Source organism: Mastigoproctus giganteus, chromosome 10 (genome assembly GCF_048544385.1).
Source record: "Mastigoproctus giganteus isolate SK-2022 chromosome 10, ASM4854438v1, whole genome shotgun sequence".
NCBI classification, from domain to species: Eukaryota; Metazoa; Arthropoda; class Arachnida; order Uropygi; family Thelyphonidae; genus Mastigoproctus; species Mastigoproctus giganteus.
The window spans coordinates 142,662,752-142,676,499 of NC_143584.1; the positions used below are offsets into that span (position 1 = coordinate 142,662,752).

The following is a 13,748-nucleotide window of genomic DNA, read 5'->3' on the forward strand; positions in this document are numbered from 1 at the left end:
TATTAACTTACCTGCATTACCTACAAAACTATGATTACAAATGATGAATACACACACTTTGTGACCAGCCACTTTTTAAGTTCTTCATTTGGGAAACGAAATACACTCACAGCACTCCCCCCCAATACAGTACTCATACAAAAACACACTAAAAACATTCAATTTTGTGTTCAAACTAAATAAAATAAACTTTACCAATGTTAAATTGGAATACTGCTAAAACTAATTGAAAGTTTAAATCTGATCAAGATGCACGATTCAATGGTCCACACTAACTACCTTAGCCTCTTACGATGAGGTGGCACTGTTTTCACAGCAGGGCCTGGACTCTAGTGGGCTATGAAACTAACTTTGGTTAAGATGAGTCATTTCCTTTTCCAAGTACAATACCACACCATTATACATATGCTTTGAGGAAATGACATGCAATTAAAACTGAATTTTTAATTAATGAAAATAATTTTTCTTAGTTGAATTTATCGATTGCTTTGACTATAACAGATTTTTAATATACAGTATATTAAAAATAACTGTCATTAACATTGTCCAATTACAATGTTGTGTGTGTGTGTTTTAATTATTATTATTCTGCTGTGATAATTTTCAGTTAATAGAATCAAAGCACAGTTAACAAACATGAGGATAACAGCTGGTATCCTCTATACAAGTTTCTGAAATCATACCCATTATCAGGATGGTGAATTATGCTATGATAACAATTTTTGATATTTACTATTACATTATGAAGTCCAAAGGTTTTTTTTTTTTTTTTTAATCCCCCTCAATAGTATAATTCAGAAAGCCTTTTCTGTATTACGGTAATTTAAGATAAGTTTCATACTGTTACATCTAGCATATTTGTAATATATATATATATATATTTTTTTTTTTTTCCAGAAAGCATACTGGCTGAAAACTCAAGAATCTTAAGAGGAAAGTGATTGTAAATGTATGAGATGGGTCAAACACACCTTTGCTGCAAATATATTTAATAATGATGTTTATAAATAAATTTGTAATTAATGAATTTTGAAAACTGGGATTTTATAGACACTTTATTTTTATACAAAAAAAAAAAAAAAACAAAACAGGAATGGCTATCTTACAATGGATAATTAAGCATGACATCTTGCCTGGCAAGTTCAAGTAACATGGGATCATCAAAGAACTTGTTAATGCTTACATCTTCACTCAGACCCTATAAAAGAAAACCAGAAACAATAACAATATGAAAGAAATGCACCACATTATCAATTATTACTTGTATTTAATTAGTTAACTGCTGCACCTTGTTATAATGAAACTACATACATCTGAACCTACTTATGAGCTCCTGAAAAATTTGTTATAAAAGTAACTTCATTAAATATTGTATTATGTTATAAATATATATAGATAGTAAGCTGTAAAACAAAAGCAACATGAATGCCAAGGTAAACATAATTGACAAGTTAAAATGTGCTCATTTCTTAATTAACCATGCATAAAATTACATTGTTTCCTAATCATAACATTACAGTCAACATTTCAATTTTATCTGGTACACTTAACTGTATCTAAAAATGAGCCAGCTTCTGCAGTTACAACACCATTTACTAAAACTTGTTAATTTGTTTTCACTTATTACACATAGGAAACTTGTTTCATTTTGGAACTAGCAATGGCTGCAGTATAATTATTGCCTTCACCCTACATTGTATCTGTTAATCATCATCTGCAGTACAAACATTCTTTGAACTACCACCATCCATGATATCAATGCTTAAAATTTTCATCTTGCAGCTATCATTATACCTGCATTATCAAAACTTGTTTCACTTCTATTTTGTGAAAAACCAACTTTCCACAAAAATTTATATTATCTTCTCTAGTAGGTGTTTTATTATCCATCTTGGAATATCATTCTTAACTTGATATTGTGCCTGGGTCTAGTAGCCAAATCTTTACAGCATTTGGCAGAGAGAGGAGTGTGCCAGTTGTCAAGCATCAGCAAAACATTTTTTTTTGTTCTATAAGCATTCATCCATGCATGTTGTTATTGCAATGTCATCATCAGTCCAATCAGATCCCTTCAGATGGCTTCTGCCATTGCCAACCCTATTAATGCAATAAAGAACCACAATACACAATCTGTTTTCTTTACTCTATTCATTCCTGTCACCTCTGAAAGGTAACATCAGATAAAAAGTCCTGTTTTGTCAATGTCATAAATGTCCAATAAAGGATAACCACTTCTGCAATCACAGTTTGAAATGTACTCATTAGCAATGGCTGCATTGCCTTCACCCTACATTGTATCAATATTTAAACAAAAAATTGGCAACCAGTCAATTTTTGAGGGCTAACCCAAGATCACAAACTTTTGCTTGTGAAAGTCATCTGCTCACTGATAGATTTTAACCTCTCCCTACTAAGAGCCACTCTTTATAATAAAAATAAATAAAATTAATTAAAAAAAAAAGCACCACAGGGCACGTTCAACATCAGAATGTTAAGGTGAATCGTCTTTAGATCTGACTAGTTCAGCAAAAAAAAAAAAAAAAAAAAATCTGAGCTACAATTTTATTGTTGTTATGATGGATTCTGTATTCTTTTGTCATAACAGATCTGCTATTCTGCCAAACTCAAAACATCCATGACAATTGCACTGCACAGATTACTGAAAACTTACTGTTTTTGTACCTTGTTTATATGATTTCAACCAATTTTTCTCCTTTTACATAAAAATAAAAAAATCTCATAGATGCAATATAGCCATAGTGTGTAAGTAGCATCAAAATATTTTAATATTGTATTCTATATAAAATTATACTTTCTTGTAAAAAAATATACCAGTTTCCCTTGATAATGGCTATTGTTTTATGTGTGGAATAGGTTAACACAGTGGTTTTCAAACTTTTTTTTAATAACAGCAGCCCTAAGTAATTTATTTTATTTTGCGGCATCCCTACTCAATTTGCCTGTTATATCCGATTCTCTCTCTCTTTATATATATATATATATATATAATTATATTTCATAATACAAATTATATATATATACAGTATATAATTTTATTCTTTATATAGAGGTACTAAGTAAACATCAATTAGAGATCACCACAAAATGAAAAAGATACTATACACCTTTCTATAATAAAATAAACATATAAATTAAAAAATAATAATAGATTTAAGTAACTTAAGCCCAAATTATGTGGCACCCCTGGAATGTTGTTACGGCACCCCGGTTGAAAACCACTGGGTTAATATGTAGAGTTCCTTAATTTCCCAGCCATTGGCACTACAACCAGTTTGTTAAAGTATACTTTTAACAAACATTAAGCTCTAAATCAAGGGGATATGAAACGTATTCATTCATTATAAACAGGCTCAATCACATATAAATTTACATATGATGTTTTCTCCTAAAAGTACTCATCATCAGCCATTTTCAATCCACTGCAGGATGAAGGCCTCTCCAGCAACTTTCCAGTTCCTTCTGTTTTGAGCACTGGCCATCCATTTACTATCCAAAAACTCATGAATTTCATCTATCCATCTCCGTCTTCCAGGTTTTCTTCTAGCTCCTCTTGGGTACCATTCTGTTATTTTCTTAGTCCATCTGTCATCATGTCTTCGAGCTATGTGTCCTGCCCAAGACCATTTTAGTTCTTTAGTTTTGATAAGAATGTCCTTTACTTGAGTTTGCTGCCTAATCCATGTGTTTCTCTTCTTATCTAACAGTCTGATTCCCAATATAATTCGTTCCATTCTTCGCTGTGTAGTTCTCAGCTTCTCATCCATTCTTTTGGTGAGTGCCCAAGTTTCACTTCCATAAGTCATGGTGGGAAGTATACATTGATTCCGCTGTGTAGTTCTCAGCTTCTCTTCCATTCTTTTGGTGAGTGCCCAAGTTTCACTTCCATAAGTCATGGTGGGAAGTATACATTGATTCATTATTTTACGTTTCAGACAAACTGGGATATTGCTCTTCAGTATGTGACTATATTTCCTGAATGCTATCCATCCAAAATTTATCCTTCTCTTGACTTCCAGCCATTTATCATTATTACAGCTGATAACTTATCCCAGATAAGTATATGACTCCACCTTTTCAATTACTGCTCCTTCAATTATTATTTCCCTTTTCGTGGCATACTTGTTCATCATTACTTTTGTTTTACCATATTCATCTTTAGTCCAAAATCCTTACTAACTGCACATAACTGATTAAGATTTTCCTCTAATTCTTTGGGATCGTGGCTTATGACCACAATGTCATCTGCAAATCGTAAATGGTTTAGGTACTCTCCGTTCACATTGACTCCTTTCTGCGACCAGTCTAATCTTCTGAAAGCTTCCTCAAGGGCAGCAGTAAACAGCTTCGGAGATATTGTGTCTCGTTGTCGAACTCCTTTCTCAATTTTAAATTTGCGACTGTCTTTGTCTAGTCTAATAAAGGAGGTAGCACCCTCATATATTTTCTTCAAAATCATAATATATGGGGTATCTATGCCTTGTCTTTCCAGTGCCCGAAACATTGCCTTATGCTGTATGGAGTCAAATGCCTTTTCATAATCCACAAATGCCAAGCATAATGGTGTTTTATATTCATTTGCTTTCTCCATTAGCTGTGATATTACGTGAAGGTGATCCATAGTTGAGAATCCTGTCCTAAAGCCAGCTTGCTCTTTCGGTTGATTCTCATCAAGTATTCTTTCTAATCTGTTAGTAATGACCCGTGTGAACAACTTGTATTTGTGGGATAACAAGCTAATTGGTCTATAATTTCCAATTTCTGATTTATCTCCTTTCTTATGCAGCAAAACTATGATTGCATTATTCCACTGCTTAGGCATCACACCTTTTCTAATGCACTTTGTGAAGAGCCTTGCCAGTTTTTGTGTTGTCTCTTCCTCCCAATTTTAACAACTCTACAGTAACTTCATCTTCCCCGGGGCTTTCCGATTCTTCAATGCATGTTCTACCTCATCAGGAAAAACATCGGGTATGTCGTATGTGTTGCTACTTTGCAATCCATCTTCCCCGCTGCTGGTATCATTCCATCGCTCCTTGTATAATTCTCTGTAGTAGTCTTCTGCTATTTGAATTATGCCTTCTCTGCTGTTTATAAGTACACCATCGCTATTCTTCAGTTTCAGTATCACTGCTCATTCCTGCTGATTTAAATCCTTTGTTTTCCCTTAATGCTTGTTCTACTTTTCTTGTGTTAAATCTTCTTATGTCCTCTCTGAGTCTCTTTCTAATGGCTTTGCATAACTCCGTATACTCAATTTCCTAAAAGTACTCATCATCCATTAAAAAAAATCACTGAAGAACTTTACAGTATATTAGAGAGGTTAAAATTATTTTATAAAATAAAACTTCATTTAAACTGTAATATTATAGCATTTTGAAATCATGGCAATATAGTTTAATACAGGAGTTATTACTTTGGGCTTTTTTTTTTGTTGTTGTTTTGTTTGTTTTCAGGTTCAGATTTAACCCTTGACCTGGCACACTTTATAATTTTACAAAACAACAAGTTTTCCACTCAACCATCCCTTTAGCCAACTTTCCCTCAATGCCACAATAATGCTCCAGTTTGTACAGCAATCTTTCATGTGCAACAGTATCAAAAGCCTTCCTGAAATCCAAATATATGATATCAAAATTATTTTATGCATCCAGTTCCTTTGTTATTGCATCATTGGATCCAATCAGGTTAGTCAGACAAGACTGCCCCTTAAGTTGTGACTGCAGTATAACTGTATTCCTGTCTAAATGGTCCTGCATTACTTCTTTAACCAGTGACTACATTATTTTCTCCAGAACAGGCATTAAGTTGCTAAAAGGTCTGTAATTACTGATGTCGCATTTTGATTCCTCGTTGTGGTTTTGTTATACAGGCAACCCCCGTATAACATGGTACTTCTACAACACGGTTTCACTCTAACACGACTAATAAATTGTGATAATCTCAACAACACAGTACTTATATAACAGGGTTTCGCTCTAAGACAATTTGAGAATTATGGGAAATCTTGCATAACACGGTATTTTTGAGCTTTTATACTGGGAAAACCCTGCTATTATGATGTAATTTTCAATGTTTCCATTCTCTTTTGTGAATCCCTGCTGTTGACTCACTAGTCGTTATTGTCTTCATGATACTTTTCTAAAGCACATTTCTGGAGATCAGAAAACAAAAGCAATTTGCAGTTTCTGGTTTTTTGGTTTTTTCTGTTAGTGCAATCAATTATAAACTGGTAGTAAACTCGATCTTCTTGCATTTGCTATAGTACCAATAGCTGAAATTCTGTGGGTTTTCGCGTTATTATGGTGAAATGTGTTTCCCCTGCCATTAAATATTCAATCATAAAAAACAAATTTTCAAAAACTCGTTACTCTGTATCTCACTTGTGCGTGCAATGTTCTTTGTTATTAATTGCTTATCAATTTTGGTGCCTCCGTAGCCCAGTGGGCAGGAGCAGCAGTGTGTAGCACACGCTTCTTGATTAAACCGGGGTTCGAGCCCGTGCCCACCAAATATGCGGAAAGGTCAGGGAATGACCACCGCATATCCCTGGAGCAATATGGCCTTAGTTGCTAATGCTCCTAAAAACCAAATAACAAACCAACAAGCTTATCAATTTTACTGTTTTAAATTTTACAACCAAAAAAAAAAAAAAAAGTCAGTGAACAGAAGATATTACTGTATGTATTAATTAAGCTATGTACATAAGCGTAAATTTATTTTTATTTTGCTAACTGGAAAATATTCTTCGAATTTTCACGTATCATTTAACTTTGTTAATTGGTAAGGTAATAAAATTAAATTTGCACTTTATATCTAAGCAGGGGTCCACTGTATTTTGTTAGGAGATCCCTGGTTGATTCTGTGCTATTGAACTTGTGCTTGTTTAAGACCATAAAAAATTGTGACTTCAAAGCGTGCAGATTGTTACTTAAAGAGTGCAGAAGGTTCACGAAATCTAGATGCTACAGAAGAGATTGTGCTTAGCAGCGATGAAGAAGAAAATTAAATGAACGTACATTATCTGACGTATAAGTATCACAGTTTGTAAGGTAAGACATTTGTTCAGTTATTACTATTTAAGTCACCTATAGTTATTTAAAAAAAAAAAAAAAAACTGTGTATTTTTGTAACCCCCCATTTTTGTACTGGTTCTTAGTCCCATATAACACGGTTTCACATTACACGAGATTTTGTAGGAACCAAACTACCGTGTTATATGAGGGTTACCTGTACATTCACACATCTCCAATCCACAGGGATGTCCCCTGAATTCAAGGATGCTCTCATATTATGGCTAAGGGTTTGCTTACCTCCTTTGCTGCCTCATTTAATAAAATTGGATAGATCCCACCCACCCCAGTTGCCTTTTTTTATGATTAACCTCAACAGTTTCTCTTCCACATTCCTTTCAGTAATCGCAAAATCATTTAGCTCCACATTAGAGTTTGATAATCTTATAGCATACCCTTCCCTAAAGAATTCCTGATATATAAATGTAGATGAAAAATACCTATTCAGGGTCATCAACAATTAAATCCCTGACATGAAGTGTCCCAGTGTGATTCATCCCCTTCCTTTTACTGTTAATATAAGCAAAGAAGTTTTTTATTATGATATTCCTCCACTTTCAATCGTGATCATTGGTTATTTATAATAATATCAGAATTAAGAAGGATTAAATTAGCATTAGTGTAGGTATATGATACAAGAAAGCAAGCCCATCAACCCAAAATAAAAAAAAATAAATAAAAAAAAAAACCTCCCCATTTCACCCATCCATTAACTCCAAATGTTTGTCTAGTTCTGGCTTGAATTTATTTAAGCTGTCAACTTCTACAACAACAGATGGAAGTTTGTTCCAGCGATCAACCACCTGCTAGCTAAAGTCAAATTTCCGCACATCTATTCTACAACTGTCTTTCCTCAATTTGAATTTGTCCCCTCAGGCGATTAAACTGGGCATCAGGAAGAATCCCATCAGCATTGAGCTTGCTCAAACCATTCAAGGCCTTATACACCTCAATCAGATCACCTCACAGGTGCCTGGTCTCCAGACACTGCAATTTGCAGAACTTACGCCTTTCTTTGTAAGAGCAACTCTTTGTTCCATTCCCAATCTTGTTGCCCTTCTCTATACTCATTCCAGCAGCTGTACATCCTTCCTCAAATGAGGCCTCCAGATCTTTACAGTACTCAAGGACCACTGCCTTATACAAGGGGATAATTTCCTCTTATCCCTGCTAGAAAAATTCCTGTACATCATTGACAAGACACAATGAGCTGGCACAATATAGCCGAAGCAGCTTTTGCACCACAAAATCACAAACAAAACAATACCATGAGCTAATCTTGTAGAATCTGCACTGCTCAAAAAACTTCATATCTGACTGCACAATTACCCCCAGGTCTTTTTAATTCTCTACCACCCAGTTGATACATTATTCTGGGGTTACTGCTATCCATATGCAGTAGTTTACATTTGTCAATGAGAGGTGGCAACTAAAGTTTACAACTTGAGTTGCCACCTCTCAGCCCATTTGCTCAATTTTTCTAGATCCTGTTACAGTAGCATACTGTCATTAGTGTCATTGACAATTCTGCCAGCCTTTGTATTGTCTAGAAACTTAGATATTAAGCCTAATATACCTTCATCAATATCATTAATAAACACAAAAAACAACAATGGACCCAACACCCTGGGGGACTCCATGAAGAGCAGTGTCCATTGATTACCACTCTGTCTTCTCCCACTCAATCATCCTTTTATCCATAGCAGCAATTTGCCGTTAATGTCATGCTGCTCCAATTTGTACAGTGGTCTTCCATGTACAACAGTATCAAAATCTTTCCTAAAATCCAAGTATATGATATCAAAATTATTTTTTGCATCCAGTTCCTTTGTGGCTACATCATAGTATCCAATCAAATTGGTCAGACAAGACTTCCCCTTAACAAACCCATGCTGTATGTGAACTATAACTGCAGTCTTGTCTAGATGATCCTGCAGTGCTTCTTTAACCAGTGCCTCCATTAATTTCCCTGGAATAGAAGTTAAACTAACATGCCTGCAGTTACTTGTCAACTTTTGATCCTCTGTTGTGGATCGGGGTCACATTTGTACATCTCCAGTCCATAGGGACCTCCTCTGAGGAAGCTCTCATAATTATGGCTAAGGGTTTGCTTACTTTCTTTGCTGCCTCCTTTAATGCAACTGGATAGATCCCATCCACCCCAGGTGCCTTTCTTATGTTTAACTTCAACAATTTCTCCTCCACTTTGCCCCCATTTATTACAAAATCATTTAGATCCCTGCCAGAATTTGATAAACTTGTGGCATTCCTCTCCCTGAATATCTCCTCATTTGTAGTATAACCTGATGGGCATCTTTGTAACATGGTCTACATCCAGCTGCTAATGCAATTCTTGTAGTGTTTGTCATAGTGGTATTTGTGATATGGATATTTAAGTTATCAATCCTAGTGCAATGCAATATACACCATGTGGGTGTCCTATTACAGTTTATATATTTGATAATCTGAATACCCATATCACAGCCTTTGCCACTCTGCTTCTCATATCTGAAGAACAGAGTGCCAAAGGAATTGGCCCGTGCCCTTTGCTATTCAGATAATAAGATCCAAGTGCCTCAAATTCAGTACCTGCAACAAGACTGAGCTTCCTCACTGGGGTTGTCAAGTACAAGCAGTGGTGGGAGCAAGAAACTGGCTGAAATGGGCCAACCACTTGGCCACTCCATTCTTATAAAACTTTCCCTTTACTTCATGTGGTGATATGTTGAGGACATGGTGTATCACATTAGCCACTGGAACTAATGACCTAAAAACCTGTATCATTGTATTACAATGTATTATTGTATTACAGCAGCGTCTGTAATACAATGAGCATGGCAGGAAAGTGAAAGCCAACATCAAGATATACTAGGATAAGCAATCAAACTTTAATAAGAGATTTACTAAAAATTAAAGCAAATAATTTCATACAATAAGAAGTTAAAATTCTTTTATGCAACGAGAGGTCTTTAATATAAATATATTATAAATGAGACAATTTTGAAACAGAGAAGTTATCATATTAAAGTGGGGGAGATGTCAGAAACATATATCTAGTATAATGAGAATATAAGTGGACTCAAATGACACCTGTAGAATGGAGATATATAAACATCTCTCCAGTTTACAAAGGATGTATCTAAAGATAGACTAGGTAATTATTTAACCTGTTTAGAGTTCAATTAGTTGTATGAAATGATATACAAGATGTCACTTTATTCAAAAGAAAAAAAAGTGGAAAGCATCATGAGCTGCCCTTCCTTATGACACTAATTAGTTCAGGTTCGGGGGATCAGGAAATCATATCTTAACTGACCTAGTTTTTTTTTTTTTTTTGAGTTTTTAAAACAGTGGCTGTTGATAAATCCCCAGTGAATGGGCTTCTGTGTAAACTGGATCATTGTGGGATAGTACATAAAAGAATTGGTTATAAATGGCTATTGTTCCAAATATACCAAGATTATAAATGGGGTTGCCCGCAGCTAGTTATTGGATTTGATAAACTTTCATTATTGCCATGGGTAACAAAACATCAAAAACTTCACTTGCACACATATAGCATCTATAAAAGTGATGGCACATCAATCTGTGCTTGTAGATTTTGTGATCTTCTACAAAAAGGAGCTGCATATGCTGTGCAATAAACTGTAAAGAAAGCTTACTGCTTCTTTCACCATTTACTGCACAGAGCTAATTTGATATACTTTCATCATTATCACATGTGAGATCAAAAAGCTTTGGATGGAAATTGGCTTAAACACACACAAAAAAAGTAGCACAATACAGTGTTAATAAGTGTAAGGTCCTGTACCTGGATAATTTACTTTAATTTTTCCATAAGTTGACTATAGAGTCCAACTGACCAGCAATTTGCCATATAATTCAACCCCAGTTTTTATAGTCACTTTTTCATTTCAGCTAGTGATATATTACAGTAAAATCTGTTTAAGATCCACTGTCTACTTTTTAATTCAATTATTTCTGCTCTTTCTTTTAAAACTTTACATTGTGACATTTTTATTACATTGCACAATAAACTGAAGAAAGCGGTATACACTGGTGTTCAAAGAAAGTGCATCACCCCTTAAAATTGTAATTGCCGTCCGAATAAAGTAAGTATATGGCAATATTTCTTACAGACTGCAGATAAGATTGACATGTGTAGATGACGACATAATATTGCATCAGCTGTTACTTTCAGCTATATAAGCAAGAGCTGCAGTTATTTCTTGCTTGTGTCAGGATGGAAAGTTCATGCAGTTGACACCATGAAGAAAGAGTGCTACTGTTGCCTTACATGAGGAAGGATGTTTTTCCCATATTGCTTATAGACAGTGAGTAGATTTCTTTCCAAACTCAAGAATACTGGTTTTGCTGATAGGAACCGGACGGAAACAAGTCTATGCCAAAACAGGACCGTGTTTTTTTTGAAGCACTTATGCCTTAAAAACCTTAAAGCTTCTTCGTCTGAGCTAAAACGAGAATGGGAAGAACATACAGGAGTGGTAGCAAGTGCAGTAACAGTCACAAGACACCTGCTCAAAAATGGACTTGTAGCCCATCAACCTAATAAGAAGCCTCTCCTCACACAAAAAATGAAAAAGGCCCAATTAATTTGGTGTAAGGACAATGTCAAATGGACCCCAAGCAGTGGAAGTCAAGTTATTTTCTTGGATGAGAAGAAATTCAACCTACATGGCTCTGATAGGACACACACAATTCGCAATAGACTTGGTGAAGAATACCATCCAGACTGTATGGTGTCTACAGTTGAAATTCCCTACCAGCCAAATGATATGGGGATGCATTTCGTATCGCGGAGTAAGTCACCTGCAGTTTATAAAAGGTGCCATAAATGCCAATGGATACCTGGCTATATTGGAAGGCAAATTGCTGCCAACCATTAGAGACCTTTTCAACCTGCAAAGTAACTGCATCTTTCAGGATGACTCTGCTCCTTGTCATTGGCCGAAGAGTAAGCAGGCACTTCTGTAGTTATTTTAGCTTCATTTCTGCATTAGATGTTCAACAGTAATGTGTTTACATTTGTTACAGGTGAAAAAATGGTTGGAAGAATGGTCCATTACAACTTTTAGCTGGCCAAGAAACAGCCCGGACCTGAATTTTATAGAGAACTGTTGGCATAGTGTGGAATCTGCAGTTGCCAGAAAGAAACCAAAGACCCTTCGTGAACTTCAAGAAGCCATAATTTGTGTTTGGAACCACGAACTATCAGTTGATTATCTTCGGAAATTGATCTTGTCAATGCCTCGACGGTATACTGCTGCCATTATGGCCAGAGGTAGTTCAACTAAATATTAGTTTGCACCTGGTGAACTTTTCATTTTGTTTTCCATTTAAAATGATAAACTGAAGCAAATTGTGAGGGCTTCTGATAACATTTCAGCCATAATTGTCATGTTTACCAAGACTGTTGTATAAAGATTGCAAATGCTCATTTTGGAATATTTTGAGGTACCTGTCAAATATTACTTAGCATTGCCTTAACTATTAATAAATATATTTTATTTATATTTCTATTTGTGATGCTAGTCATTAATGTAACATATCATCATGAAAAAGGGTTAGAAATGCGAAATTCCTAGGGATGCACTTTCTTTGAACACCAGTGTATATGCAGCTCCTTTATGTAGGAGGTCACAAAACCTAGTCGTAGGTTATGATGTGACATTGCTCTTAATGATGCTATATTGTGTCCATGGGAGGCTTTATGTAACTTAACCACTCCTTATGGCTTTTTTACCACTGCACTGAGAACAGATGCATGTTTGCTAAAAAGAAATTAATGATCTTCAGAATTTACTTTTTGAGAACATGAAAACTCTACTCAAGCATTTAATATCATCCACATGCAGAGGATGATACCTTCTGCTTGAGAACACTGTTTTCATTTTGAATTCCAGTGTTTCTACCATCCTGCTGCAGAGATTAAGATGTGATTTTTACGCCTATAGTACAGTAATTTTAAAATTAATGTTAAGTAAAAAGTGTAGAGGATAAAATGAAAGTTATTACAGAAATAGAAAATGGGAAGAAGAAATCTGTTGTTGTTGCCCCTGATTTTAACTTATCAAACTTAACAGTGTACACACTTTGGAATTCAAAACAAAAATTACCAAGGAACTGTAACAAAATGAAGCACATACATAATTCAGAATATACTGATGTCAACAAAACTCTTTTAATGTGTTTAAACAGGAATAAAAATACCCCAAGAAGTAATTCACTTTTAATGATTAATTTTAAATATGTCAATCTCTGTTATAATGTCATATTGCAGTCAATTCAATGATGCTATAACCAGTTTGAATGTACAAGAAGTCTTTTAATTCAGAAACAGAGCTACTTTTGCCTACATCACAGCCTCAATCCCCTCATGGGTATATTTTCTGCCAACTTCAGGTAGACAATTAGCCATTTTGGAAGCAGCCCAATCATTCTCCAATTTGTCCAACAGATGTTCAATGAGGACTTTAGGCCTTGACCAGCTAATGTATGACCTTCATTGTATGGCATGAAGCATTGTTGTGCCCATACTAACATGGCCTATTTCCAAAGTACTGCCACAGGGCAAGTAGTACACAATTGTCCAAAACATCTAAAGAGGTCATGGTCTTTGTGTTTTCAGGGACTTCC

At 35.1% G+C, this 13,748-nt stretch overlaps 2 protein-coding genes across 3 annotated transcripts in view; one reads left to right on the plus strand and one right to left on the minus strand.

The window, feature by feature from the left end:
• Nucleotides 1–996, plus strand: part of LOC150079328 (uncharacterized) — a 486,833-nt gene extending 485,837 nt beyond the window's left edge. For both annotated transcript variants that reach the window (XM_090382736.1, XM_090382738.1), the window contains one exon: nucleotides 898–996. In XM_090382736.1, coding sequence (XP_090238862.1) covers nucleotides 898–930 — 33 coding nt within the window. In that variant the 3' untranslated portion in view covers nucleotides 931–996. The remainder of the gene's footprint in view (nucleotides 1–897) is intronic.
• Nucleotides 997–1,094: 98 nt separating this feature from the next.
• The window catches only part of LOC150079329 (116 kDa U5 small nuclear ribonucleoprotein component), a 330,420-nt gene continuing 317,766 nt past the window's right edge, over nucleotides 1,095–13,748 (minus strand). The window contains exon 23 of the mRNA XM_090383490.1: nucleotides 1,095–1,198. Coding sequence (XP_090239616.1) covers nucleotides 1,103–1,198 — 96 coding nt within the window. The 3' untranslated portion in view covers nucleotides 1,095–1,102. The remainder of the gene's footprint in view (nucleotides 1,199–13,748) is intronic.